The sequence below is a fragment of the Hirundo rustica genome, chromosome W, assembly GCF_015227805.2.
Source record: "Hirundo rustica isolate bHirRus1 chromosome W, bHirRus1.pri.v3, whole genome shotgun sequence".
NCBI classification, from domain to species: Eukaryota; Metazoa; Chordata; class Aves; order Passeriformes; family Hirundinidae; genus Hirundo; species Hirundo rustica.
The window spans coordinates 10,871,225-10,896,840 of record NC_053487.1 but is presented as its reverse complement, the minus strand read 5'-3'; the positions used below and the strand labels follow the sequence as shown (position 1 = coordinate 10,896,840).

The 25,616-nt window shown below is 44.9% G+C and overlaps 1 protein-coding gene across 11 annotated transcripts in view; it reads right to left on the bottom strand.

Moving 5' to 3' along the window:
• LOC120764843 (ubiquitin-associated protein 2-like) overlaps positions 1-25,616 on the bottom strand; it is a 256,201-nt gene that overhangs the window by 6,932 nt on the left and 223,653 nt on the right. For all 11 annotated transcript variants that reach the window (XR_005704307.2, XM_040088943.1, XM_040088936.1 and 8 more), the window contains 4 exons: positions 10,153-10,231; positions 8,514-8,728; positions 6,315-6,414; positions 6,124-6,231 (listed from right to left, as the gene is read on the bottom strand). Coding sequence is in view for 10 of the 11 variants with exons in the window: in XM_040088943.1 (XP_039944877.1) it covers positions 6,124-6,231; positions 6,315-6,414; positions 8,514-8,728; positions 10,153-10,231 (502 nt within the window). In the remaining variant the exon portion in view is untranslated. The remainder of the gene's footprint in view (positions 1-6,123; positions 6,232-6,314; positions 6,415-8,513; positions 8,729-10,152; positions 10,232-25,616) is intronic.

Genomic DNA, 25,616 nt, shown 5'->3' with positions numbered 1-25,616 from the left:
GATTGACTGTGGACTACCGTGCCTTGAACGAAGTGACTCCACCGTTGAGCGCTGCTGTGCCGGACATGCTGGAACTCCAGTACGAGCTGGAGTCCAAGGCAGCAAAATGGTACGCCACAATTGACATTGTTAATGCCTTTTTCTCCATTCCTCTGGCTGCAGAATGCAGGCCTCAGTTTGCTTTCACCTGGAGGGGCGTGCAGTACACCTGGAACCGACTGCCCCAGGGGTGGAAACACAGCCCCACCATCTGCCATGGACTGATCCAGGCTGCACTGGAAAAGGGTGAGGCTCCGGAACATCTACAGTACATCGATGACATCATTGTGTGGGGGAACACAGCAGCAGAAGTGTTTGAGAAGGGAAAGAAAATCATCCAGATCCTCCTGGAAGCTGGTTTCGCTATCAAGAAGAGTAAAGTTAAGGGACCAGCTCATGAGATCCAGTTCCTGGGAATAAAGTGGCAAGATGGACGGCGGCAGATTCCCACTGAGGTCATCAACAAGATTACAGCGATGTCCCCACCAACCAATAAGGAGACGAAAGCTTTCCTAGGTGCTATAGGTTTCTGGAGGATGCATATTCCCGAGTATAGTCAGATTGTGAGCCCTCTCTACCTGGTCACCCGCAAAAAGAATGATTTCCACTGGGGCCCTGAGCAGCAGCAAGCTTTTGCCCAGATCAAGCAGGAGATCGCTCATGCGGTAGCCCTTGGCCCAGTCAGGACGGGACCAGATGTGAAGAACGTGCTCTACTCAGCAGCTGGGAACAATGGCCTGTCCTGGAGCCTTTGGCAGAAGGTGCCTGGGGAGACTCGAGGCCGACCCCTGGGATTCTGGAGCCGAAGCTACAGAGGGTCTGAAGCCAATTACACCCCAACTGAGAAGGAAATCTTAGCAGCCTATGAAGGAGTTCAAGCCGCTTCGGAGGTGATTGGTACAGAGACGCAACTCCTCCTGGCACCTCGACTGCCTGTGCTAGGGTGGATGTTCAAAGGGGAGGTTCCCTCCACCCATCATGCCACTGATGCCACATGGAGCAAGTGGATTGCTCTTATTACGCAGCGTGCCCGTATGGGTAAACTGAATCGCCCTGGGATTTTGGAAATAATTACCAATTGGCCTGAGGGTGAAAACTTTGGCCTCACAGATGAAGAGCAAGAGCAAGTGACACGGGCTGAAGAGGCTCCACCATACAACCAATTGCCAGCAGAGGAGACACATTATGCCCTTTTCACTGACGGTTCCTGTCGTATTGTAGGGATGAACCGGAAGTGGAAAGCAGCCGTGTGGAGCCCCATACGACAGGTTGCTGAGGCCACTGAAGGAGAGGGTGGATCAAGTCAACTTGCAGAACTCAAGGCTGTTCAATTGGCCTTGGATATTGCTGAAAGAGAGGGGTGGCCGAGGCTCTACCTCTATACCGATTCATGGATGGTAGCCAATGCTCTGTGGGGATGGCTGAGGAGGTGGAAAGAGGCTAATTGGCAGCGTGGAGGGAAACCAATTTGGGCTGCTAAGGAGTGGAAAGACATTGCTACCAGGGTAGAGAGACTACCTGTGAAAGTTCGCCACGTAGATGCCCACATCCCCAAGAGTAGAGCTAATGAGGAACATCGAAACAACGAGCAGGTAGATCGGGCAGCAAAAATAGAGGTCTCAAAGATTGATTTAGATTGGGAACACAAGGGAGAGTTGTTCCTAGCTTGATGGGCCCATGATGCCTCAGGCCATCAGGGCAGAGATGCTACCTATAAGTGGGCCCGAGACCGAGGGGTGGATCTAACCATGGACAGTATTTCTCAGGTTATCCATGACTGTGAGACGTGTGCTGCCATCAAGCAGGCCAAGCGGGTGAAGCCCCTATGGTATGGCGGGCGATGGTCCAAGTATAAGTATGGGGAAGCCTGGCAGATTGACTACATCACCCTTCCCCAAACCCGCCAAGGCAAGCGCTACGTGCTCACAATGGTGGAAGCCACCATGGGGTGGCTGGAGACCTACCCTGTGCCCCATGCTACTGCCCGAAACACCATCCTGGGCCTTGAAAAGCAAGTCCTGTGGAGGCATGGTACCCCTGAGAGAATTGAGTCAGACAACGGGACTCATTTCAAGAACAGCCTTATTAACACCTGGGCTAGGGAACATGGCATTGAGTGGGTGTACCATATTCCCTACCATGCACCCGCTGCAGGCAAAGTGGAGAGGCACAATGCATTGTTAAAAACCCAATTGAAAGCATTGGGTGGGGGATCTTTCAAGAATTGGGAGCAGCATTTGGCAAAGGCCACCTGGTTGGTCAACACCCGAGGCTCCACCAACCGAGCAGGCCCTGCGCAGGCTGAGCCTCTGCATACAATAGATGGAGATAAAGTCCCAGTGGTGCATGCCAGAGGTCTGTTAGGGAAGACGGTGTGGATCAAGTCTGCCTCAAGTACAGACAAACCCATTCGTGGGGTTGTCTTTGCTCAGGGACCAGGTTGCACATGGTGGATAATGCAGAAAGATGGAACAACACGATGTGTACCTCAGGGAGATCTGATTGTTGGGTGAGAATCATTTACAAACATCACTGTCTGCTGAATGCTATTGCCATTGTCTGTACATTAAACCACGCAGAATGAAATAGAAGGAAATGTGTAAGTGAGAGGGTATTGCTTGTATTCTTTTTTTTCTGTGGGGAGAATGGATGGAAGTTTTATGTGGAATATATATTGGTTCTGTCTGTAAGTCAACGATATGGGGATAAGGGGTGGAAGATGTCATGGGGTGACTGTGTATCCCCAATCGTCTGTTGGGTGCAGGGGGGAGGGCAAGCGCGGTTTGTTTTTCCCCAGGAAAACTCTGCTCATCGGAGTGACCTTGAAGCGGGGGAGCTGGAACACAGCAAGACGAAAGAAGCTCTGTTGTTTTTTTCCCCGGCAGTTAGTTAGTTTAGTGCTAGCGTAGTTAGACGCTGTAGAATAGCTGAAGCTTTTTGCTTTTTTTTTCTTTTTCTTTTTTTGTCCTTTTTTTTCCTTCCTTTTTGCTTTTTTTGTCCTCTCCTCGGAACTGTTCCAACCTCTCCGGACTAAGGACCTGGGGAAGCACCGGGGGCCTCCACAGGGGATCCACCCCACCAAGACCAGCCCTGCACATCTCCTTTTCTCCCAGCGTCAGCAGAGACGGAGCGGTGGAGCACAGTGACGACCCTCGAGGAGACTTTCTTTAAGTTTGTTATCCCTCCGTAAGCGGCACGAAGCTCTTGTCATCGGGTATTGTGCTGGGAGTGCTTTGCCTGTTTAATAAACAGGTTTTTTCCACTTCTCTCTGAGGAAATCTTTTTTTCCCGAACCAGTTGGAGGAGGGGAGGGAGGCCACGTGGGAGGGTTTCTCCCAAAATCTGCCTGAAACCACCACAATCACCCACATTCACAACCCAGTGGTTACCACTTGGATTCAAATGCACTTCACCAGGCAGCAGTTGGCTGCACCAAACACTCATTTAAGCTCACAAAAAGACAGCTTTCCCCTAGGATTAGGGGTGCATTTGGCTCTACTGGAGCATTCAACAGCTTTCCAGTAGCGCACTGAGCAATGAGATTCAGCATCTGCTACACATTTGAACCCTTGTTCTTTTACATCCTGCAGAAGGGTGATGTCTGCAATGCTCTTCTGCCCAGAGAAAACTAATATCACTGATTCAGGCTGCCTTCCATCTAGACAGTCTGGTGCCATATCAGGCTCAGGAACACTAAGCAGCAAGGTGATTTTTCAAACCAGCCAGTTATTCAGTCTTATAAAGATTGTCTCTAATCATTTCACTTGCATCAGAATAAAACTACCTGTTACTTTGGCCAGTGAATCAGAGGACTGGGCTCAGAGGGTGTGCACTGCTTTATGGTTGTTCCCTTTCTAGGACATTGCTCCTTTTTGGATTGCTCCTCTACAGATGAGAGCATGATCAGCTCTTGGCTGAAGACAGCATTTCAAATACACAGCAAATGCTTGGTACTTGTTTAAGTCCAAGGATGAACTAGTTAGTGCTAAGCAGCTAAGTATACACTTCTCAGGTTGTCATGGGTTAGTATAGTTTAGTTTTTTAGTTATAGAGGAATGTAGAATGATTCTCCGGGTCAAGACCTAGGAATTGCTTTAGAAAGGACAGGGACTTATCAGAGAGTTAGTTGGAATATTGGCATCTGTTTTGACCACTGAAAATTGTTGGCTACGACTTTGGGAAGTACCATATAAAACCCCTTGATTTCCTGTAGGTAGGCCTTTTCCTTCTTTCCTTTAGCGAGAGAGAGACAGGTAATATTGAGTTAGGCCTGCTGTTTCCCCCTTTTGGGGGGGAGCTAGCCTGAGACCTGGCCAGATTCTATCAGCTCCTGGGTGGGGAGGGAAGGAGAGGTTGCTGCTTTACAACAACTACTTTATCCAAACTTCCCTGAAGCAAGGAGAGATCTCTGCCTGGCCCCTGATAAGAGCTATAGGCACCATTTAGGCTGAGGCCACCCCAATTTACACCGAGGAGTAAGCCGAAAAAGCATTTATAATCCTGCCTAGTTTTTTGTGATTCCAGACTGCCCGGGTGCTCTGATCTCTGATGTTTCTGTGTGAGTTCTTCCTCCCTCACCAGCGCGGCCTTAAACATCTAATACCAGGAACTACCGAAAGAGAAAGAAAGACTCTAAGCAAATTTAACCCTTTCCTGGCAACATGAAGCTTCCAGAGCTTAGCCCTTCTCTAAGAGAAAAAAGAAAGGGACAGAGTGAATATAAAAAAGAAACAGCAGAAAGTCAGTAGAGCAAAAATGAACAGATTATTAAGACAAAGGGTTAAAGAGTTAAATCATAGGGAAAATATACATTTAAGGAAATGATTGTTTAGATTTGTGTGTGGATTTAAGCAAAAGTATTTATAATAGACTAAGTAATATTAATCCTATAAAATGCTTAAACAAAAATAGAGATGAGAAACCCTCTGCGCCAGTAAAGAAGTAAAAAGATATCTCTGTACCTTGAGATGAAAAATCCTTTACTTTAGAGTTATTCATCTTTAAACAGTAACACCCCAATACGCAGAAGTCTAAGACCCATGACCCATAAGCAGCTTAGGAACCTGCTAATAAGAAAAGTCACAAAGGCAAGTTTCTCCGAGCAGCTGTTTTTGTGACAGTTAAAAAACCCACAAGAAAACTGTTCTAAGTTGTCAGTAAGATCCATGACTCTAAAAAAGACTCTTCCCCTAAAAACTTAATGAAAAACTATTATCAGATGGTAAAACTAACTGAAAATCACAAGTTTTGTCTCTTTATGTTATTTTGTAAGAAAGTTAACAGTTTGTAAAAAGAACGAGTGTTTTTAAAGTTTCATTCTGTTTTGTTTTAGTTTTTTTTCCCAACTTTCTTTTTTCCATTCTTTTAGTGTATGTTAATAAAACTATTTGTTCATTTTTAAGGTTGAGCCTACTTTATTTTTCTCCTAGTCTCTCTCCCACAAAAAAAGAGTGAGTACTAAGACCAGAATTTAGTAAACGTAAAACCACTACATTAACTGGTGTTTCTGCCTGGTTATTCAAAATTAAAACTATTACACAGGTCTAACTAGCATGTGCAGAATAAAGCTTTCATATGAGCTGTATAAAACATTTTCAGGCACAAAAGAAAGTGATGAGTTACAGGGTGTACAGACAGAAGTCAAACAGTCCAGAGATGTGTGAAGTGCCCTGTTCAACCCTAACACATGGCTACCTCAAGTGCCTACCAAGAAATCCAATTTAGTCTTCATTTGGCAGAGAACAATTTCAGCAACAGCATCCAACTGTTTAGGCTTCAAAAACACAGCACTGCTGCAGGATCACTATATTCTTCAGCAAACTTTGGCAGAGGAAACAGCTTACCATTTCTCCCATGTATAATTGTGGACAAAGCTGCACATCAGCTACACAAATCCTTATGCAAAGTTCATCTGTGAAGTTTAGAAGGAATGCTTGGGTCATTAAAAAAGCATTTTGTATATGTGAGATGGACAAACAGCTTGGATCGTGACCCTGTTTAGAGCTGGGTGCTGTGTTGACTGCACAGCACTGGGAGTTGGCCCTACTAAATCCCACTCAAGAGCAACCTCATTTTTCATGTTACCTTTCCCAGGTCCAGTACCAGCAGATTTGTTTTGTGCTTGAGATGACCCACTGTAGCCTCCTTTGCTGTAATCTCCAGCTGCTGTTCCCTGTGTTAAGTCATCGTAGCCTGCCGGTGTGTACAAGACAAGGTGTTACAGTGAGCAAGCAGCTCTACAGATATGCATGTGAAAAGCGCAGTGGTAAGCATACCTGCTCCATAGCCATGCTGCCCATAGACACTCCCTTGCTGAAAAGGAGTCAAAATGGTGTTCAGGTTGACTCCATGCTGTTTAGCAGATGCTGAAGGTACCTGGACAAAGGAAGGAAACAAAAGACTGTTGACTAGAGAATAACACACAAAACACAAGGTCCCCCTGCCATCTAGTGGAGAAGGCACCTTCACCTTGTGGGAAATTCAATCTGGAGTTGGGAGCACTGGGCTGACATGGGACATGGCACTCACGCTTCCAGAAGTAAATTGCTGTAGTGGCTTTATGCAAGCTCCAAGTTTTCTGCTAGACCTGCCCCCCTGATTACAGAACAACCCTCTCTCAAAACAGGCTGTGTATTTCTTTAGAATCATAGAATCATTAAGGTTGGAAAAGACCTCCAAGATCAAGTCCAACCTTCAACTGAACACCACCTTGTCAACTAAACCATGGCACTAAGTGCCACATCCAGTAATTTACTGAACACTTCCAGGGATGGTGACTCCATCACCTCCCTGGGCAGTCCATTCCAATACTTAACAACCCTTTCTATGAAGAAATTCTTCCTGATGTCCAACCTGAACCTCCTCTGGCACAGCTTGAGGCTATTTCCTCTTGTCCTGACCCTTGTTCCCCGGGAGCAGAGCCCAACCCCCACCTGGCTGCACTCTCCTGTCAGGGAGTTATAGAGAGTGAGAAGGTCCCCCCGAACCTTCTTTTCTCCAGGCTGAACACCCCCAGCTCCCTCAGCAGCTCCTCATAGGACTTACTCTCTAGACCCTTCCCCAGCTCTGTTGCCCTTCTCTTGACACGCTTCAGCACCTCAATGTCTTTCTTGTAGTGAGGGGCCAAAACTTCAACACAGGATTAGAGGTGTGGCCTCACCAGTGCCCAGTACAAGGGAATGATCACTGCCCTGGTCCTGCTGGCCACACTATTGCTGATACAGGCCAGAATGCCATTGGCCTTCTTGGCCACACTGGCACATGTTCAGCTGGCTGTTGACCAGCACCCCCAGGTCCTTTTCTGCTGGACTGCTTTCCAGCCACTCTGCCCCAGCCTGTGGCACTGTAGGGGGTTGGTGTGACCAAGTGCAGGACCCAGCACTTTACTTGGCCTTGTTGAATCTCTTTCATACACTGACTGTAAACAGCAAATTGTCACCCACAGAATCAAATGAAACACCAACTCCTGCCCGAGTCTGTTTCATAAGACATAGTAGTACAGGGCCCTGAAATAGTGTCATCTACCCTTCTGCTTGGAGCATCCCTCTTCTGAAATAACATTTTCCTTCCTGAGACTCCCTACTCTCTGACTTAATCCAGTCTCCTCCTTCCTCAAAAGGATTTCCTAGGCATTCTCAGCTCCCTGACAGCTTTGGATCTCCCTTTGAATATCTGGAGGGTGCTACAAGCTTTCAGGAACACCAAGTCCAAGAGCTGCAGCTGTCTGCTGTTTATAGTAACCTGCACAGGAATCCATGAGCTCTGGCCTTTAAATTTCCCATTTTCTCGAGGAAGAGACTGCAGCTATTTTCTCATGCTTGCATGTTTTTGGACATCCCTTACAGACTGGGAAAGATGACTATTCTGCTGCCATGCGACCTCACCTGGAGTACCATATCCAGTTCTGGGGCCTCCAGCACAAGAAAGACCTGTTAGAACAAGTCTAGAGGAGGGCCATGAAAACAATCAAAAGACTGGAGTGGCTCTCCTTTGAAGAAGGGCTGAGAGAGTTGGGGCTGTTTAGCCTGAAGAAGAGAAGGCTCCAGGAATACCTTATTGTGGCCTTTCAGTACTTAAAGGGAGCTTATAAGAAAGACAGAGAAACATTTTTTACAAGGGTCTCTAGTGACAGGACAAGGGGGAATGGCTTTAAAGTGAAAGAGGGTAGATTTAGATTGGACATAGGGAAGATGTTTTTTACAATGAGGGTGGTGAGACACTGGCGCAGGTTGCCCAGAGAAGTTGTTGCTGCCCCATCCCTGGAATTGTTCTGGGCCAGGTTGGATGGGGCTTGGAGAAACCTGGTCTAGTGAAAGGTGTCCCTGTTCATGACAGAGGCATTGGAACTACATGATTTTTAAGGTCCCTTTAAACCCAAACCATCCTGTGATTCTAAGATGTAGAAGGTTTGGGCTGAAGAGAGAAAAACCAGAGAGGCACACAGGGAGGGTTACAGTTTAGGCTATCACACTTACGAACATGGTTGGCCCATATTGGAATGCACTGGGAACACCGGGCACACCAGCATAATAAGGTAACCCAGTGTAGCTGTACCCCGGGGGCAGGGTCGGATTGAGGAATGGCTGCTGGGTTGTATGGTGAGTCTGAGTCTGGTTCTGCTGTGACTGGGCAAGTGTGGTAGCAGGAGCAGGGGAGGCAGAATCCCCACGGCCAAATTTTGTTACGTCACCTGCAAAAGAACAAACTCATCAGAAAAGCTATCAAAGCTACACCAAAAGTGGATAATTCAAAGGATTCAAAATCTCTGAAAACAAGTAGACAACTACAGAAGAGAACACATCCTATGCTTGAAAGCCTGCAGTTGTTCATGGGAAGCCCTCTCCCAGTCTCTTCCTGATGGCTACAGGGACATTGCCTGTTAGTGGAAGAGAACTCCATGCCATGGCTAATCCATTGTTAAAATGGAGATACCAATACTTACCTATCTCACACAATCTGAGCAGATTCATTATATCAGATCATTGCAATAAAACATGCTAAAAGCAAAAGTATGGTAAACAGCCAAAGAGCAAATAGTTGTTGGGTTAAAGTGTGACTCTCCTAGAGGTTAAATTGATTAGCTAAGTTTCATGGGCCGAAAGCAAGTTAGGATTTACAGGAAGTGATAGGCATATTTTTGTCAGTCTGTTTATTTACCAAGCATGACTAGAGTTAATATCTGGTTCCTCACACCACCAAAGTTCTGGAAACAATAGCTGAAGGCCAGGAAAGCAAGACTTGCATCGTGGGCCACCTTTTTTAAGAAGTAGGAAGGGAAATTTGGTTATTACCCCAAAAGCAGACTCTCAAGAGAAATGATTATGCAGCAGAAAAACTCCTGAACACTTGCATTTTCTGGTGGCCTACAGAGCACCATGCTCACATGTTTTTAGGGAGGTGACATATATCACTCATATCTCGCATTCCCAACTAGTATTCCTTTATGTTGGTTACCAAAAAGTATGACAACACTTAATAGCATTGTTGTAGGAATTATAACACGTATAGCTACAGTTTTAAGCTGTAATCAGATTGCAGTGAAAGAAAACCACTGGCTGAAAATCCTGGATAACATTAATGTCATCTTTGCACAACAATAACTGAAGAGTAAGAGCAGGAATGAACAAGAGCTTCTTAGACCACATGCTTTTAGGAATGAAGTCCATCAGATTTGGAGAGGGTGAGAGGGAGCCTGCTAGAGGCAGCTCCTGCTGAGAACATACAAGTACTAAAATAGCAGTAACAAAGGAAAGCAAGCCAGTCAAATTTCAAGAAGAATGATTAAACTATGGAATATTTTTCAAACACCTCTATGCACTTGGGAAGGACACTAGATGACACTACCATTTAAATTTGTAACAATTTTGCACTTATTCTAAAAGGGTATCCAACTTACTCCCAAGAACCTCCAAGTCACATGTGAATTACTGACCAAAACCATGAAGAAAAAATCAGTGAAAAAAAAATCAATGTCAGGGTTGAGAGAAAGTTGCTTACTTTTGTTTGGCTAGTTTGGACTGATGGGTTTAACTGCCTACAGAAGGGGAAAATTACTGCTTTTTCAGCAACAGCAGCATATCTCACTCACCATCCTCATGTTTAAATAATACTCACCTGAGTAGGGGTTGTTAGCAAGGCTTCCATCTCTGCCTGTCAAGGTTGCAGGAGCAGGGAATGTAATTCCGTAGTAATCCTTAGAAAAAGACATCATCATTTATTAATAGCTGAAATGCTGAAACCATAACAGAGCTGGACAACTCTTATGAACCCTTATATGTTTTATGATATAACCCTTATATTTCTTTTAAGCATAAGAAAATTTTAAAAGGAAGAACTAAAGGAAGTTTGGGCAGAAACTGACCTTATCATTTACAGCATAGCTGAAGGTTTACCTGTATCCTCAACTTCAAAATAAACCTATTTTACAGGCATTTTTAATATCATATACAAATACTTAATCTCTTAATGGTAAATTAAAGGCAATGACTAAACGCTTACCCCTCCCAACCCGCAGCTCTGAGCTGTCATATTCCAGCGAGACTGTGTCTGGAAGAGCAACAGACCATCGGGGCCAAAGACCTAGGTTCAAGCCAGGACCATAACCACAATGCAGATGTAGTCTAAGGGTTTTAACATGCTCTATTTTCTAAAAGTAAAAAACATCAGCTAGGAAAACAGCACAAACATTAAAAAAAATGTTGAAAAAGAGTTACCACCTGATGACTGGAAAATTTACTTAAACTATGTTACAAGAGAACTCAGATCAGTAGTCTCTAAAGTAAGGTGCACAAGACAATCCACTGGGGTGCATGAAGAAATTGTTTTTGGTACCATTAATAAATAAAATTTTAAAAAATTAAAAATAGAGCATGAAAATAAAAAATTGTTTTTTAAATTTGCATCCTTTTTTATTTTCATGTATGTTTTACAACATACATGTTAGTACAATAGTATACATATATAATTTATAAATAAAAATATATTGGGAGTGCTCACAAGTTTTTTTTGCTGATGAGGTGGTGCAATCAAAAATAGCGGCGACCACTGCCTTAGATCATTGTTCTACAGGAAGGTAAGAAAATGCTCACCCTAGAAAGCTCACACTTTGACAGGACATGCCAGCAAAACCAAAGCAATATTTTGTCTTCAGTTTGGGACAAAAAGAAAAATTTGGCCCTTCCTTTTCTGGGTGAACTCTACATATGAGGCAGGTACTTTTCCTCCTAATTTTCCTCCTAATTGTCATGGTTTTCTCCCCACCACCTCCAATCCATCAAGAGTGTCTTACATTACAATGTAAGGTATGTATTCTATCACCACCCTATATCACCTTCTGATGAGCTGTTAATAGTTGCTCATTTGCAACAGCTGCCCAATGCACACAGCCTGAAGAGGGGCCATCTCTGCTAATGGGCCAACAAGGACCCACCAGCATGACTCATAGAATTACATCATCCCATTGTGAAATTCCCCACCCTGGGGGAGGAACTGAACATTCCTACCTGTATATAATCTGAGGCTTGGAACACCATGATATAACCACTGGACCTCCAGAGAAGGACCAGATCTTTCTACAGGATCACTGCTTTGATAAGACCACATCCATCACTCCAATGGGATTGCTACCACCACCCTGACCAACAGGGTGCCAAGTCATATTCTTTGTTGGTTTAAGCCAATGTTCCTGTAATATTGCCATTTTTTTTAAATTGTCCTATTAAATTGTATTTCTGAATTGGAATCTCTTGCAACATATTTGTGTGGAGTTAGTTCTTCCTGCTGGCTTGCCTTCAAACCAGCACAAAGAGTTAATACTTTAACCATTTGCATATCAATTTCCACAGTCTTCAACACTGGAAAAGCATCCTCGTCCTTCATACCCCTCTCTGTAAATTCCCCAGCACCTGCCGCCTTGCTGCATTTCTGTGCATCCCTCCCATCTCCTAAACCCAGTCCTCCATCACTCAACATGAAACCATCTGGCAAGGATTTAGTATTGCAGATGTTTTCTGTAATTTGAAACATCATATTTCATCCTCCTTTCCTTTCCAGGTAATTCCACCTCAGCATCTCCAGCATGAATCACTTAGCAAAACACAACCAAATTCCTATTAAAAATCTTTGCAGGTTATTCAAAAGCAGCACTCCCATCTCCTTCTGAGGAACATCATAACAGAAAGAGCAGATTTGGAGAAGAGATCTGAACATGATTCATTGGACATGAACTGGAACTGACACAGTAGCATTTTTTCCCTATATTAATCAGAAAAAATATAACCAAATCTGTTGGGAAGGATGAAGCCAGAAAGCCCTATAAATATGATTGCGTAGATTCTGAGAATGTGAAACCTGTAACTGAGATAGAATTGAAAGTAAGTTTTGATGTTTGAGATGTCCTAGCTGCTGGATGCCTAGGAAAACAACCCCCAATGTATGATTTATCCCACACTTGTAACACCCCCCTGAAGTATCAAGTATCTGTAACCCCATTGGTACAACCCTGTTACAGCCCACCTCGAGACCCCTTATCAGGGGGCTGCGAGAGTGGGCCTCTCTTCTTCTTCCTCTTCTGTTTCTTCTGCTCCTTCTGTTTCTTCTGTCTCTTCTGTTTCTTCTCTCCTCTTATCTCTTTGTTTACCTCTTGCATCTTGCTCTTGGAATTTCCTTATCTCTCACTACCCCCACCTTCCAAGGCCATGCTTCAGCTGCGCCTGGCGGCTCTGAGCAAGGCCTCCCATCTTATACAATAAACCCCTTCTTCTAAAACCCAACTTCAGAGATCTCTCGTCTACATTCATCTACACTGTCCTGGAATCCTCAGCAGCAAGAGGCATATTTCTACACAAATCCACATGAGAACAGGATCTAAGGATCGCAATTATTACTACTGCCCCTCAGGTAGGGGATGTGCCGGTTTTAACCAGGGTAGAGTTAATTTTCTTCCCAGTGGCTGGTATGGGGCTGTGTTTTGGATTTGTGCTGAATGCAGAGTTGATAATATAGAGATGGTTTTGTTATTGCTGAGCTTACACAGTCAAGGCCTTTTCTGCTCCTCATATGGCCACACTGGGGAGGGGGCTGGGGGTGCGTGGGAGGTTGGGAGGAGACGCAGCCTGGACAGGTGACCCCAGCTGACTCAAGGGATATTCCAGACCATGAGACATCATGCTCAGCATATAAAGCTTGAGGAAGAAGGAAGAAGGGGGGGACGACACATTTGGAATGATGGTGTTTGTCTCCCCAAGTCCCCATTTACATGTGATGGAGCACTGCTTTCCTGAAGGTGGCTGACCACCTGCCTGCCTGTAGAAAGCAGTGAATTAATTTTTTGCTTTGCTTGTGTGTGCTGCTTTTGCTTTTCCTATTAAGTTGTGTGTATCTCAACCTGCATGTTTTCAAGATTTTACTCTTCTGATTCTCACCCTGATCCCCCTGGTGGGGGAGTGAGTGAGCAACTGCTTGGGGTTTGGTGCCTGGCTGGCATTAAACCATGACAGGAAAACCACATCAGCACTAAATATCCTTATCCCACACACCTGTGCATACACACATTCAAAACAAAAATCATTAGAAAATGCGAGTGCAAAGCAGTTATCTTTACATTTCATGCCCGCCCATAGGAAAACATCAGAAGAGATACTCTGCTCTTCAAGCAACATGGCTATTTCCTGACCTACAGAAGGCATGCAGGAGAAGGTGCCTAATGTCAAAACTGAAATATCAGGAATAGACTCTATATGTAAAACAGAAAATGACTGAAAAACAATAAGTGTTCTGATGTAATAGATGTAAGTTCCACCAAGCAGCTCACTAGGTACCACATATGTGGGACTATACAAGACAGAGAGTAAAACAGACTTAATTAGCATGGCTGGTTTGATAACCAAGATGCCATGGCAGGAACAAACAGATCCTTGAAGATTACAAGAGATGGGATTAAACCTGCTTATGGGAAGAGATTCAATCAACCCTCTGCAAGCAAAACATGTTGTGAAAGTATGAGTTGTCTGTATGATCTTTTAACCTGATTATTGTAGTGGAAAATTATTAACCTTCCTGAAAAGGTATATAAGTTTTTGGAAAACCTGAGTAAAATCGAATTCTGATCACCAAATCAGTCTTCCCGTCTCTCTATCAATCGTCAATACATAACAACTGCTTTGCAGAACATGATTAAAGGAGACTACAGCCCTGACTGTACTTGAATTGATTTAGAGGCACATTCAGAGCAGTGCATGCTGAGTATATCTACAAGCATATAATTTATCTGGGATATAATTCCAGGAAATGTTTGACCATTTGGATGAAGAGTTTATAGAAAGGTTTTGAAACTAAACACTTGCATCCAGCCAGACTGTTCAACATAGCTATCAGAAGAGTAATATACAATTTACTTTCCAAATAATATAATTCAATAGGAAATAGAACAACAGCTCTGGAGAAAGCTGTCTGGTCAGACTGGAATGTTGGGCAGAAAATAAACCATCTTTTACTTCAACTCAAGAATTCCTTTAAAAGCCTTTGAATTCTTAGCAATTAGATTCCCAGGCAGAATGGAAGGGCTGATTTCACTACTGATTCTATGGATCGAAGTTCTAATCCATTTCTACAAGACCTAAATGGAGAATTCTGTAATCAGTATTAGAGAGGCCCTGCCTTTAGCCTGGTGGAAGAGACGGACAACTGGGTTTACTGGACTATGTGGATCCAATGGCCTGGAACGTCAGACCCACAAGAGTATAAGCCTCTAGTCAATACCAGTGCACAGTGTACTCTAATGTCATCAAGCTATGGCAAGTTGAATATGAGTCAACAGTGTGCCCTGGCAGGCAGGAGGGCCAACTGTGTCCTCAGGGGCATCAGGCACGGCATCGCCAGCCAGTCAAAGGAGGTGATTGTCTCACTCCACTCTGCACTGGTATGGCCTCATCTTGAGTACTGTGTGCATTTTTTGGCATCACAGTATAAGAAAGATATAAAGCTATTACAGAGCATCCAAAGGAAGGCTGTGAAAGATAGTGAAGGACCTTGAGAGGAAATTGTGTTAGGAGTGGCTGAGGTCACTTGGTCTGTTCAGCCTGGAGGAGACTGACAGAAGACCGCATTATACAGCTTCCTCACAAGGGGCAGGCACTGATCTCTCCTCTCTGGTGATCAGTGACAGGACCTGAGGGAATGGCATGAAACCATACCAGGGGATGTTTAGATTGGATATAGGAAAAGGTTCTTCACCCATAGGGTGGTTTGTTGGGGTAACAGGTGTTGGTGTAAGGAAAGAGTTAAACAGAGAGCAACAGCAGTGCCGGCAGCAGAATATCTCTGGACAGGGTATACATGAGACAGAACTGGATGCATGAGTCTCTACTTCAACATAAAACTGTACTCTCTTCATGCTCCTTTACCATGGCTTTGGAGAGAACAATGGAAAATGTCAAGAAGACAGATTTATTGTAGAACTGTGATTACATCTGTAAGCTGTAACCAAACAAAAAGCTCTTAGGAGTAAAGATATATATACTGATGCTTCTGAATAAGTCTCAGATTCACTCTCTCTGCTGATGGGTCTCGTCCCTTCATGTATCACAGTGGTTGAGCACTGGAACAGGCTCCCCAGGGAAGTGATCACAGCACCAAGCCTGTCAGAATTCAAGAAACATTTGGACAATGCTCTCAGGCACATGGTGTGACTTGGGGGTGTCCTGTGCAGGGCCAGGAGTTAGAGTTTGATGATCCTTGTGGGTCCCTTCCAACTTGGGATATTCTATGATTCTATAAAGGGGCAGAACCCATTTGTATTTCTGGAGTGGAAGGGGGATCCCAAAAGCTGACTGTATTGGAGGCTGAAATCAGCCTGACTGGGAATAAATAGCAAATGCACCCCTCTGTGACTGGCCCAGAGGCTCTATGCATCCTTGGCATAGACTATCTCAGGAGAGGGTATTTCAAGGACCCAGAAGTGTAGTTTTCCCCACAAGACTAGACGGCCGCCGATGGCAAAAGCAAGAGTCTGGCTCTCTAGCACCGGGTGGGATATTACAGCTTTTATTCTCATGTCCTGCTCTGCTTGCTGGAGACCTTTCCCGATGACTCGCCGATGCCAGAGAGCCCTGGCCCCTCCTCCACCATGGCTTTTTCCCCCAGGGGGCAGGGCCCATAGGCAGGACCCAGAGGTACCACCCAATCAGTGATAAGTGGGAGGGAACAGGGTTAGGTTACATCTCAGTGTGGGGGATGGGCACTGCTGGGCAAGGACAGATAGAAAAGAACATTACAAATCTGATGAAATATAAACCAAATTAATGCATTACAACACAGAAGGGTATTGGTTGACTTTCTGTATAGCTGCCCTAGAGACAGAAGAAAGTTATCAGCTGCCTACCTTGCCTGGTCTCTTGGAGGACTCTTTAGTTGTGGGGTTGCTGAAGGTTGAAGAACAGCAGGTGGAAAGAGTGCACCAGCAGCAATATCACGCCAACTGAAACTCCCTGATTCCCATCCATAAGCTGACTCATTGACTGGAGAGCCAAGGAATGATCGGCAGGACCTACTCACCCTTTAATAGCTCCATATGGCCAGTGCAAAAGTCTAATGGAGAATGTAGACTGACAGTGGATTATCGTGGCCTGAATGAAGTTGGAGCAATATGACCTGGAGTCAAAGGCAGCCAAGTGGTGCCACAACTGATATCACTAGTGGGCTTTTCTCAGTCCCTCTGGCAGCAGAGTGCAGGTCACAATTTGCTTTTACTTTAAGGGGCATCCAGTACACCTGGAATCAACTGCCCCAGGGGTGGGCACACAGCCCTACCATCTGCCATGGACTGATCCAGACTGCACTAGAACAGGGTGAAGCTCTGGAACACCTATAATACACTGATGATATCATTGTGTGGGGCAATACAGCAAAGTAAGGTCAAGGGACCTGCCCAAGAAATCCAGGTTTTAGGAATAAAATAGCAAGATGGACGTTGCCAGATACCAGTGGATGTGATCAACAAAACAGCAATGTCTCCACCAACTCACAAGAAACACAAGCTTTTTTAGGCACTGCAGGCTTTTGGAGAACGTACATTCCAAAATATAATAAGCTCTCTACCAAGTGACCCAGAAGAAGAATGTTTTCAAATGGGGCCCTGAGCAATGAAGTCTTTGAGTAAATCAGAGGAGACAGTTCATACTGTAGCCCCTCGGGCCGGTCAGGACAGGCCAAGATGAAAAAAAATATGCTCTACACCACAGCTGGGGAGAATGATCCTTCCTGGAGCCTCTGGCAGAAAGCACCAGGGGAGACTCAAGGTTGACCCCTGGGGTTTTGGAGTTGGGGATCTGAAGCTCACTATACTCCAACTGAAAAAGAGATAGTGGCAGCTTATCAAGGGGTCCGAGCCACTTTGGAAGTGATTGGCACTGAAGCACAGCTCCTCCTGGCACCCCAACTGCCAGTGCTGGGCTGGATGTCCAAAGGGGGGGGGGGTCTCCTCTGCACATCATGCAACTGATGCTACATGGAGTAAGTGGGTCCCACTGATCAGACAACAAGCTCCAATAGGGAACTCCAGGAATCTTGGAAGTGATCATGAACTGGCCAGAAGGCAAAGGTTTCAGAATGTCACCAGAGGAGGTAACGTGCTGAAGAGGCCACACTATATAATAAATTACAAGAATGTGAGAAGCAATATGCCTTCTTTATTGATGGATCCTGCCATCAGTTTGCAGAGGTGAAAGCCATCCAGATGGCCTTAGACATTGTTGAACAAGAGAAACAGCCAATACTTTGTCTCTATACTCATTCATGGATGGTGGCAAATGCCCTGTAGGGGTGGTTGCAGCAATGGAAGCAGAAAAACTGGCAGCATAGGGGCAAATCCATCTGGGCTGCTGCATTATGGAAAGATATTGCTGCTTAGGTGGAAAACCTGGTTGTGAAGGTACATCACATAGATGCTCATGTACCCAAGAGTTGGGCCACTGAAGAACATCGGAACAACCAGCAGGTGGATCAGGCTGCTGGGATTGAAGTGGCTCAGGTGGATCTGGATTGGCAACATAAGGGTGAATTATTTCTAGCTCAGTGGGCCCATGACACCTCAGGCTATCAAGGAAGAGATGCAACATATAGATGGGCTTGTGATCAAGGGGTGGACTTGACCATGGACACTATCACACAGGTTATCCAGGTATGTGAAACATGCTGCAATTAAGCAGGCCAAGCAGTTAAAGCCTCTTTGCTATGGAGGATGATGGCTGAAATATAAATATGGTGTGGCCTGGCAGATTGACTTTATCATGCTCCCACAAATACACCAAGGCAAGCGCCATACACTTCCAATGGTGGAAGCAACCACAAGATGTCTGGAAACATACCCTGTGCCCCATGGCACTGCTCAGAACACTGTCCTGGGCCTTGGAAAGCACATCTAATGGGGACATGTTACTCCAGAAAGAATTGAATCAGACAATGAAACTCATTTCCAAAATAACCTCATAGACACCTGGGCCAAAGAACACGCCATTGAGTGGGTGTATCACATTCCCTATCGCACCAGCCTCTGGAAAGATTGAATGATGTAATGGACTGTTAAAGAATACACTGAGAGCAATGGGCGGTGGGACTTTCTAACATTGGGATACACATTTAGCAAAAATCAACCTGGTTAGTCAAGACCAGAGGATTTGCCAATCCGGCTGGCCCTGCCCAATGAAAACTTTTACGTATTGTAGAAGGGAATGAAGTTCCTGTAGCTCACAATAAAAATAAGCTGAGTAAAAGTCTGGCTTATTCCTACCTCAGGCAAAGGCAAACCCATCCATGGGATTGCTTTCCCTCAAGGACCTGGGTGTGCTTGGTGGGTAATGTGGGAGGATGGGGAAGTCTGTGTGTCCCTCAAGGGAATTTGATTTAGGGAGAACTGCCCATGAATTAAACTGTATGGTGTTAATAACTATATAACACTGTGCATTATCAACTCTGTGGCAGCTATATGCATCATCACACTGGGCACCTTGTGATATTCATTTTTGCCCCATCCATTCTGGAAATATGAACCTGACTTCCCTCTGATTGGCACATTAATGAAGAATGAACTTTCATAAACCAGAACAAGTGCAGCGATGATGGAATCAGAACTGGCTTCAACATGTAACAATCCAACATCATCCACCATCTTTCCTGCCTGAAAGACTGTTAGGACAGATGGACCCCAAACTCATGGACTAAATTAACTCAATGGACTTTTTTAGGGATGTTCCATAGACTAAGGGAATGATATCTTGTCTGTATATTTATCAAAAAACAGGAAAGGTGATGGGATATTGGGAAGTGTGGGACCTAGCATGATGCAAATGGTATGGAATAAGGGGTGGATACTGTCCTGGTTTCATCTGGGATACAGTTAACTTTTTCTTAGTAGCTGGTACAGTGCTGTGCTTTGGATTTAATATAAGAATAGTGTTGATAACACGCTGATGGTTTGGTTGTTGCTAAGTGGTTCTTACCCTGAGTCAAGGGCTTTTCAGTGTCTCATGCTCTGTCAGTGGGCGGGTGTACAAAAAGCTGTGAGGGAGCATGATCAGGACAGGTGACCCAAACTGGCCAAAGGGATATTTCATACTACAAAACATCATGCCCAGTATATAAACTGGGGGAGTTACCACAGTCCAGTGGAATTTTGTCTGGTGTGCTAATTCCAAACCTCCATTTAGACCTGGAATTAACGCCTTCCTGTTTGCCATCTGCACCTGTTGTGGTGGCTTATTTTATGGGAACTTTCCTCTTTGACAGTATTTTGAGACAAGTAAACTGCATTCCTTAAGTCCTGACAGTGATCAAGTGCTTAGACCCAGAGCTACCTCCTCAAATGACATCTGGACTTGGAGAGCTCCTGAGATTCCTGAGAAATACATAATTTTACAAATCAGCCAAAATGTAAAAAAAAATTATGTATTGACACAAAAAAAAAAAGATGACAAATATACCAAAACTAAAAAAAAAAAATAATCACAACCAATACTGACATATTACATAAGGAAAAGAGACTTGGGCAGGAAGGGAAATTCATTGGAACACAACAGGCATCAGAGCTCACTCGGGAGGGAAAGGAGAAACCACAAAAAAAACCCCCATCAGCAGTAAAACTGCCCCAGGTGTTGCTATCCCAATACTTTCACATCCCCCACTGAACCACTGCAGCCAACCTGCTCCCAACACATCACTACCCTCCCGAAGCACAGCCACCCCACCAATGCACTTCCCCAAGAAACCACAGCCAACAGCCAGAACTTAAAACCACAGTGGGAAACCTGTTCTGCTCAGAAAGCAAGGAAAGGAAAGCCATGACACCACAGAAAGCCACTCACATGGCAGCATCCAAAGCATAGCACCCACCCACACCACCACCAAGCCTGACCAGGCTCACACACCCAGCACTCACAGCCCCACCTAGGCTGTGCTCACAGACCTACAGCCCTGCCTGTGGTATGGTACCCTGTTGCACTGCACCAAGCAAATGATTCTATATAAGGAAAAGAGTTTTGGTTTACTTTTGAACATATAAGGAAGCCAAGCTAAAAAGTTCTGTCCCCTTTTCATCAGCATTGGCCCAGTGCCAGCACAGGGGCACTAGTTGGGTGAAACATGATTTTAAAGAGTTAAGATTTTAGCTAAGGGTTAGAAGCAATTTATATTGATCAAGATGTAAGTTAGATTAGTAAATGGTAAGTTAATGATTACTAGATGCTGTCATAGTTTAATTTTAACTGGGCAGAAACACTAATTAATGTAGTGGTTTCACGTTCACTAAATTTTGGTCTTGGTACTTATTCTTTTTGTGAGAGAGAGACTGGGAGAAAAACAAAGCAGGCTCAACCTTAAAATTAACAAATAGTTTATTGATATACACTAAAAGAATAGAAAAACAGAAAGTTGGAAAAAACTAAAATGGAATGAAACTTCAAAAAACACTTTTCCCTCCCCTTACAAACTGTTTACTTTTTTACAAAACAACATAAAGAGACAAAACTTGTAATTTTCAGCCAGTTTCATTATTTGATAATAGTCTTTTATCAATTTATTAGGGGAAGAGTATCCTTTTGAGTCATGGATCCCACAGACAACTTAGAACAGTTCTTTTGTAAGTTTTAAACTGTCACAAAAACAACCGCCCGGAAAAAACCTGCTTTTGTGACCCTCCCAGGAGCAGTTTCCTAAGCTGCTTATGGGTCATGGGTCTTAGACTTTTGCATATTGGGGTGTCACTTTTTAAAGATAAATAACTCTAAAGCAAAGGATTCTTCACTTCAAGGTACAGAGATATCTTCTCACTTCTTCACTGGTACAAGGGGCTTCTCATCTTTATCTCTGTTTAAGCATCTTATAGGATATTACTTAGTTCATCACAAACACCTTTGCTTAAATCTACATGCAGAACAATCATCTCCCCAAATGCATATCTTTCCCATGATTTAAAGGAATAACTTAAATATAGAGTTCATTTCTATGGCTCAAGTAAGAATAGAACAACCAACTCTTCAACCCTCTGTCCCAATAGTCTTTTCACTCTTGCTCTACTGACTTCAAGCTGTTGTTCTTTATGTTCACTCTGTCTTTTCTTACTCTCTCAGAGAAGGGCCAAGCTCTGGAAGCTTCATGTTGCTAAGAAAGAGTTAAATCTGCTCAGAGTTTTTGTCTCTCACTCTCTGTAGCTCATAGTGTTAGATGTTCAAAGCTGAGCTGATAAAGAAAAACTCACGCAGAAACGTTAGAGATTGGAGCACTCAGGCAGTCTAGAATCACAAAAAGACCCCAGGCAAGATCATAAATGCCTTCTCAGCCCACCCCTCGGTGTAAATCGGGGTGGCTTCGGCCCAAATGGTGCCCATAGCTCCCATCAGGGGCTTAGCAGAGATTTTTCTCTGCTCTAAGGAAATTTGAAGAAAGTAGCTGTTACAAAACAGCAACCTCTCCTTCCCCCCCCTTCACCCGGGAGCCGATGGAATCCAGCCAAGCTTCAGGCCAGCTTCCCCCCCCAAAAAAGGGGGGAGCAGCAGGCCCAGCTTGATGTTACCTGTCTCTCTCTGGCTAAAAGGAGAAGGAAAAGGGCCCACCTACAGGAAATCAAGGGGTTTTATATGGTACTTCCCAAAGTCGCAGCTAACAATTTCAGTGGTCAGAATAGATGTCAATATTCTAACTAGCTCTCTGATAGGTCTCTGTCTCTTCCAAAGCAATTCCCAGGTCCTGACCTGGGGAATTATTTTACATTCTTTTATAACTAAAAAACTAAACTGTACTAACCCATGACAGATGCCCAAGCTAGAGCTAACTGTTATATTATGAGCTTGTTTATAGAAAAAGTGGAGTAAGTGAACTGTCATAAGAACAGATTGAAACCACTAAGAACAATGGCCAGCACCTGGACTTGGTATCAATCAATCACGAAGCAGGGGACCTTGGATTGTGCCAGAGGGTCACAGAGACCCAATGAAGACTCTCCTGACTTCATCCTTTGAGACCACTGACCCAATTCAAGAGAAGAATTGCGCACGCGTAAAGGACTAATAGCCTTATTTTAATACAGAGCGGGGATGGGAGGTGCTGGGGTTATGCATATGTATTGTATGTAAGATCTTGGAGAATAAATAGAGAGCAAAGAGCCTTGTTCGGGGGTGGCCACGCCTTTTGGAGATGACTCCCGTGCCACCCGCCGGTGAATAAACATACCACTTTCTAACTTTAATTAGTTAGAGGGTCTTTGTCCGTGACTATCTTGGTTTTCAATGACTCATGGGCTTTGGAAATGTTTCTTAAAACATTTTCCTAAAAGCTGTTTTTATTGGTAGCAAGCCAAATTGTCCCTCCTAAAACATCAAATATTTAAGAAGGAACACAGAGGTGCTCAGCGCTTTTTTGGACTGCCTTAGCCAGTGCAAGAGTTTTTCCCTACACTGTGTTCGGCTTTATTTCTTTTGTTTGATATTGTTTGCTATTTTTGCCATTATTAAAACCTTTTCTTTTACAAAGCATGTCCAGAGAAGTTGTCCCGCTATTATTAAGCCACTCTGGGAGGCTGCAGGTCAACCCTCAGACTTGATACATCTTCACGGGGCTTATTACATTCTGGTCACATGTAAGACTGTATCAGTACCCTGGTGCTCCTGCCAGGCCTCACCACCACTCATCTCTCTGCAAAACACCTCCATCTCCTTCAGGCCATGGCTCCTAGCATGCCACAGCCCTGCCACCACCAGCAGGCACTCTTTCTCGTCCCCAAAACTCTCCTCCACACCTACAGCAGCTGCTGCTACCACACTCTGCATCCTCCAGGACCTCTTCACCACCCCCAGCAGCCCAAACACCCCCACCCACCACCACTGGGGTGCCAAGATATGGCATCACGTCCTCCACCACATCCAGCAGCTTGAGCAGTATGTGCCAGCCAGTGGCATACTCTTTGAAGGCCAAGGGCCCTGCAACCTGCTGCTCAGCATCAACAAATATTTTGGGCGCATCCAGGACTTTCTCTGCACCCACCACCACAGACCCTATGCCTGGGACCACATCTGCCTAGAAGCTCACACCTGCTTCTATCTCCACAACCACACCCACATCATATGTGATTAGCCCAACTATCCTGACCAACACGCCGAGCTCCACCCATGCCACCATCACAGCTTCTGGACTACTGCCCCATCCCCACCCCTGTCCTCCCACCTCCACAATCGGTGGCAAGATCCACCACAAGAACAACCATGGACCCTGAGCCTCCACTGACTACTCATTTATTCTATTTGACAAGGGTTTTTAACTATTTATTCTTTATTTATTTGACAGAAAATAAAGATCTGTTGCAAAAAAAGCATGTCAGTGCCTCTTGTCTCAGGAGCACAGGGACAAGCCTTTGGGGTGGGGAGAAGCGATCTCCACTCAACACCTGCTCCAAACAGCTCTGCAGTTCCCATGCTCCACAGCCCTGTGCACTCTTCGTTTTGGCATCTCCCCAAGAATGAAATTTCCTCAGTTTCTTTGGAAAATCTCTGCCAGGGTTTAGCCATCATCATCAGAATCATCTCTTCAGCCTGTATCTCCTCAACATTTTCCACCTTCCATCCCAGTTTAGACTGACTAATGATTAGCACTGGAGTCCTCAGTAAAAGGAAGGCATGGACCTGTTGGAGAGTTGGAGTTGTTCAGCCTGGAGAAGTGTTATAAACGGGTAATGTGATGATTGGCTCTCAGAATTAAGAGATGAATATTGTGTGTATGTTAAGAGAAGTTTTATTGATGTATGGTTATGTTGTAGTTTGTTGTTTGGACACCCTCTGTTCTCCCCATAGTCCCCTTTCCCCCCCTCTGTATTGTTGACACCAGACAGCCTTGGTTGTCAGGATTATCAGGGACATGTGGAGGGAGGGAATGTACATGTGCCCCTTGCATGCGGCAGTTGGCAATGGGGAAAGCTTGTTGCTGGGGAGGCGTGGCATAACAACTCACCTCCAATCAAGTTACAAGGAGGTCTCCACCAATGGATGGTGAAGAAGAGTTAACTGGCAGACTTTGGGAGGGGCCAGGGTTGTCTGATGCAACACCAGGGGTATAAAAGGTGGAGCAGCCATTTTTGTGGATGAGCTTGTGGCAGTCAATCACACTCCCAGCTCTGTCCTTTTTCCTTATTCAGTTCTTTGTCGTATTTGTTAAAGTTTAATAAACCTTTAACACTTTAAAATGAGAGGTCATTTCTCACAGAAGGCTCCAGGGGAAACCTTATTGTGGCCTTTTGGCCTTTCAATACATAAAGGGGTCTTATAAGACAGATGGGGACAGACATTTTAATAAGGCCTGTTGCAATAGAACGAGAGGTAATTATTTTAAACTAAAAGAGGGTAGATTCAAACTAGTTATAAGGAAGGCTTTTTTTGATGAGGATGGTAAAACACTGGAACAGGTTGCCCAGAGAGGTGGTGGATGCCCCATCCCTGGTGTGCTGGTTTTTCATGGAAGTGATTTTTCTAAGAAAAATCACTGATTAAACCAACCAGTGACTAGCTTTGAATATTGACAACCTGATTAACCTATTAGAGAGCCGGATACGCCTCTGTGGCCACATAGGTTAAAATCAAAGGAACCATGGGAAAAAGCTCTCTTTTCTTCCGGCCTTGGAAGAGGTAAAAAGCAAGCCCAGCTCCCTCCTTGCCACAGGGGCCAGGCCCCTTCCCGGGAAGCCTGCTGGATCCTGTGTTGGGGCTTGGCCCAGTGACTACCAGGCAGGGGGAGGGGAGGAGAGAATGCCCTGTCCCGGCTGGATCAGGCCTCCAGCAGCTGTTAACATCCTGCCACTAAGCAACCCCCCCATCATGGGCCCAGGAGGCCTGGCAGGGCCAGGCCAGGCTTCCCCCCAGCAGCTGCTGGGCAGAGGAAGGGGGGGAAGCCCCAGCTGCAGGCAGGCTGCTGTGAGATCCTAGCTGTTCCCCTCCCTCCAACACGCTCCAGCCACCACTACCAAGACCCCTTGCCGAGGGAGGGGCCCAGCCACGTGACAGATCATGCAGCTGAGACCAAGGGTGGCTCTGCAGCTGTGACCCATC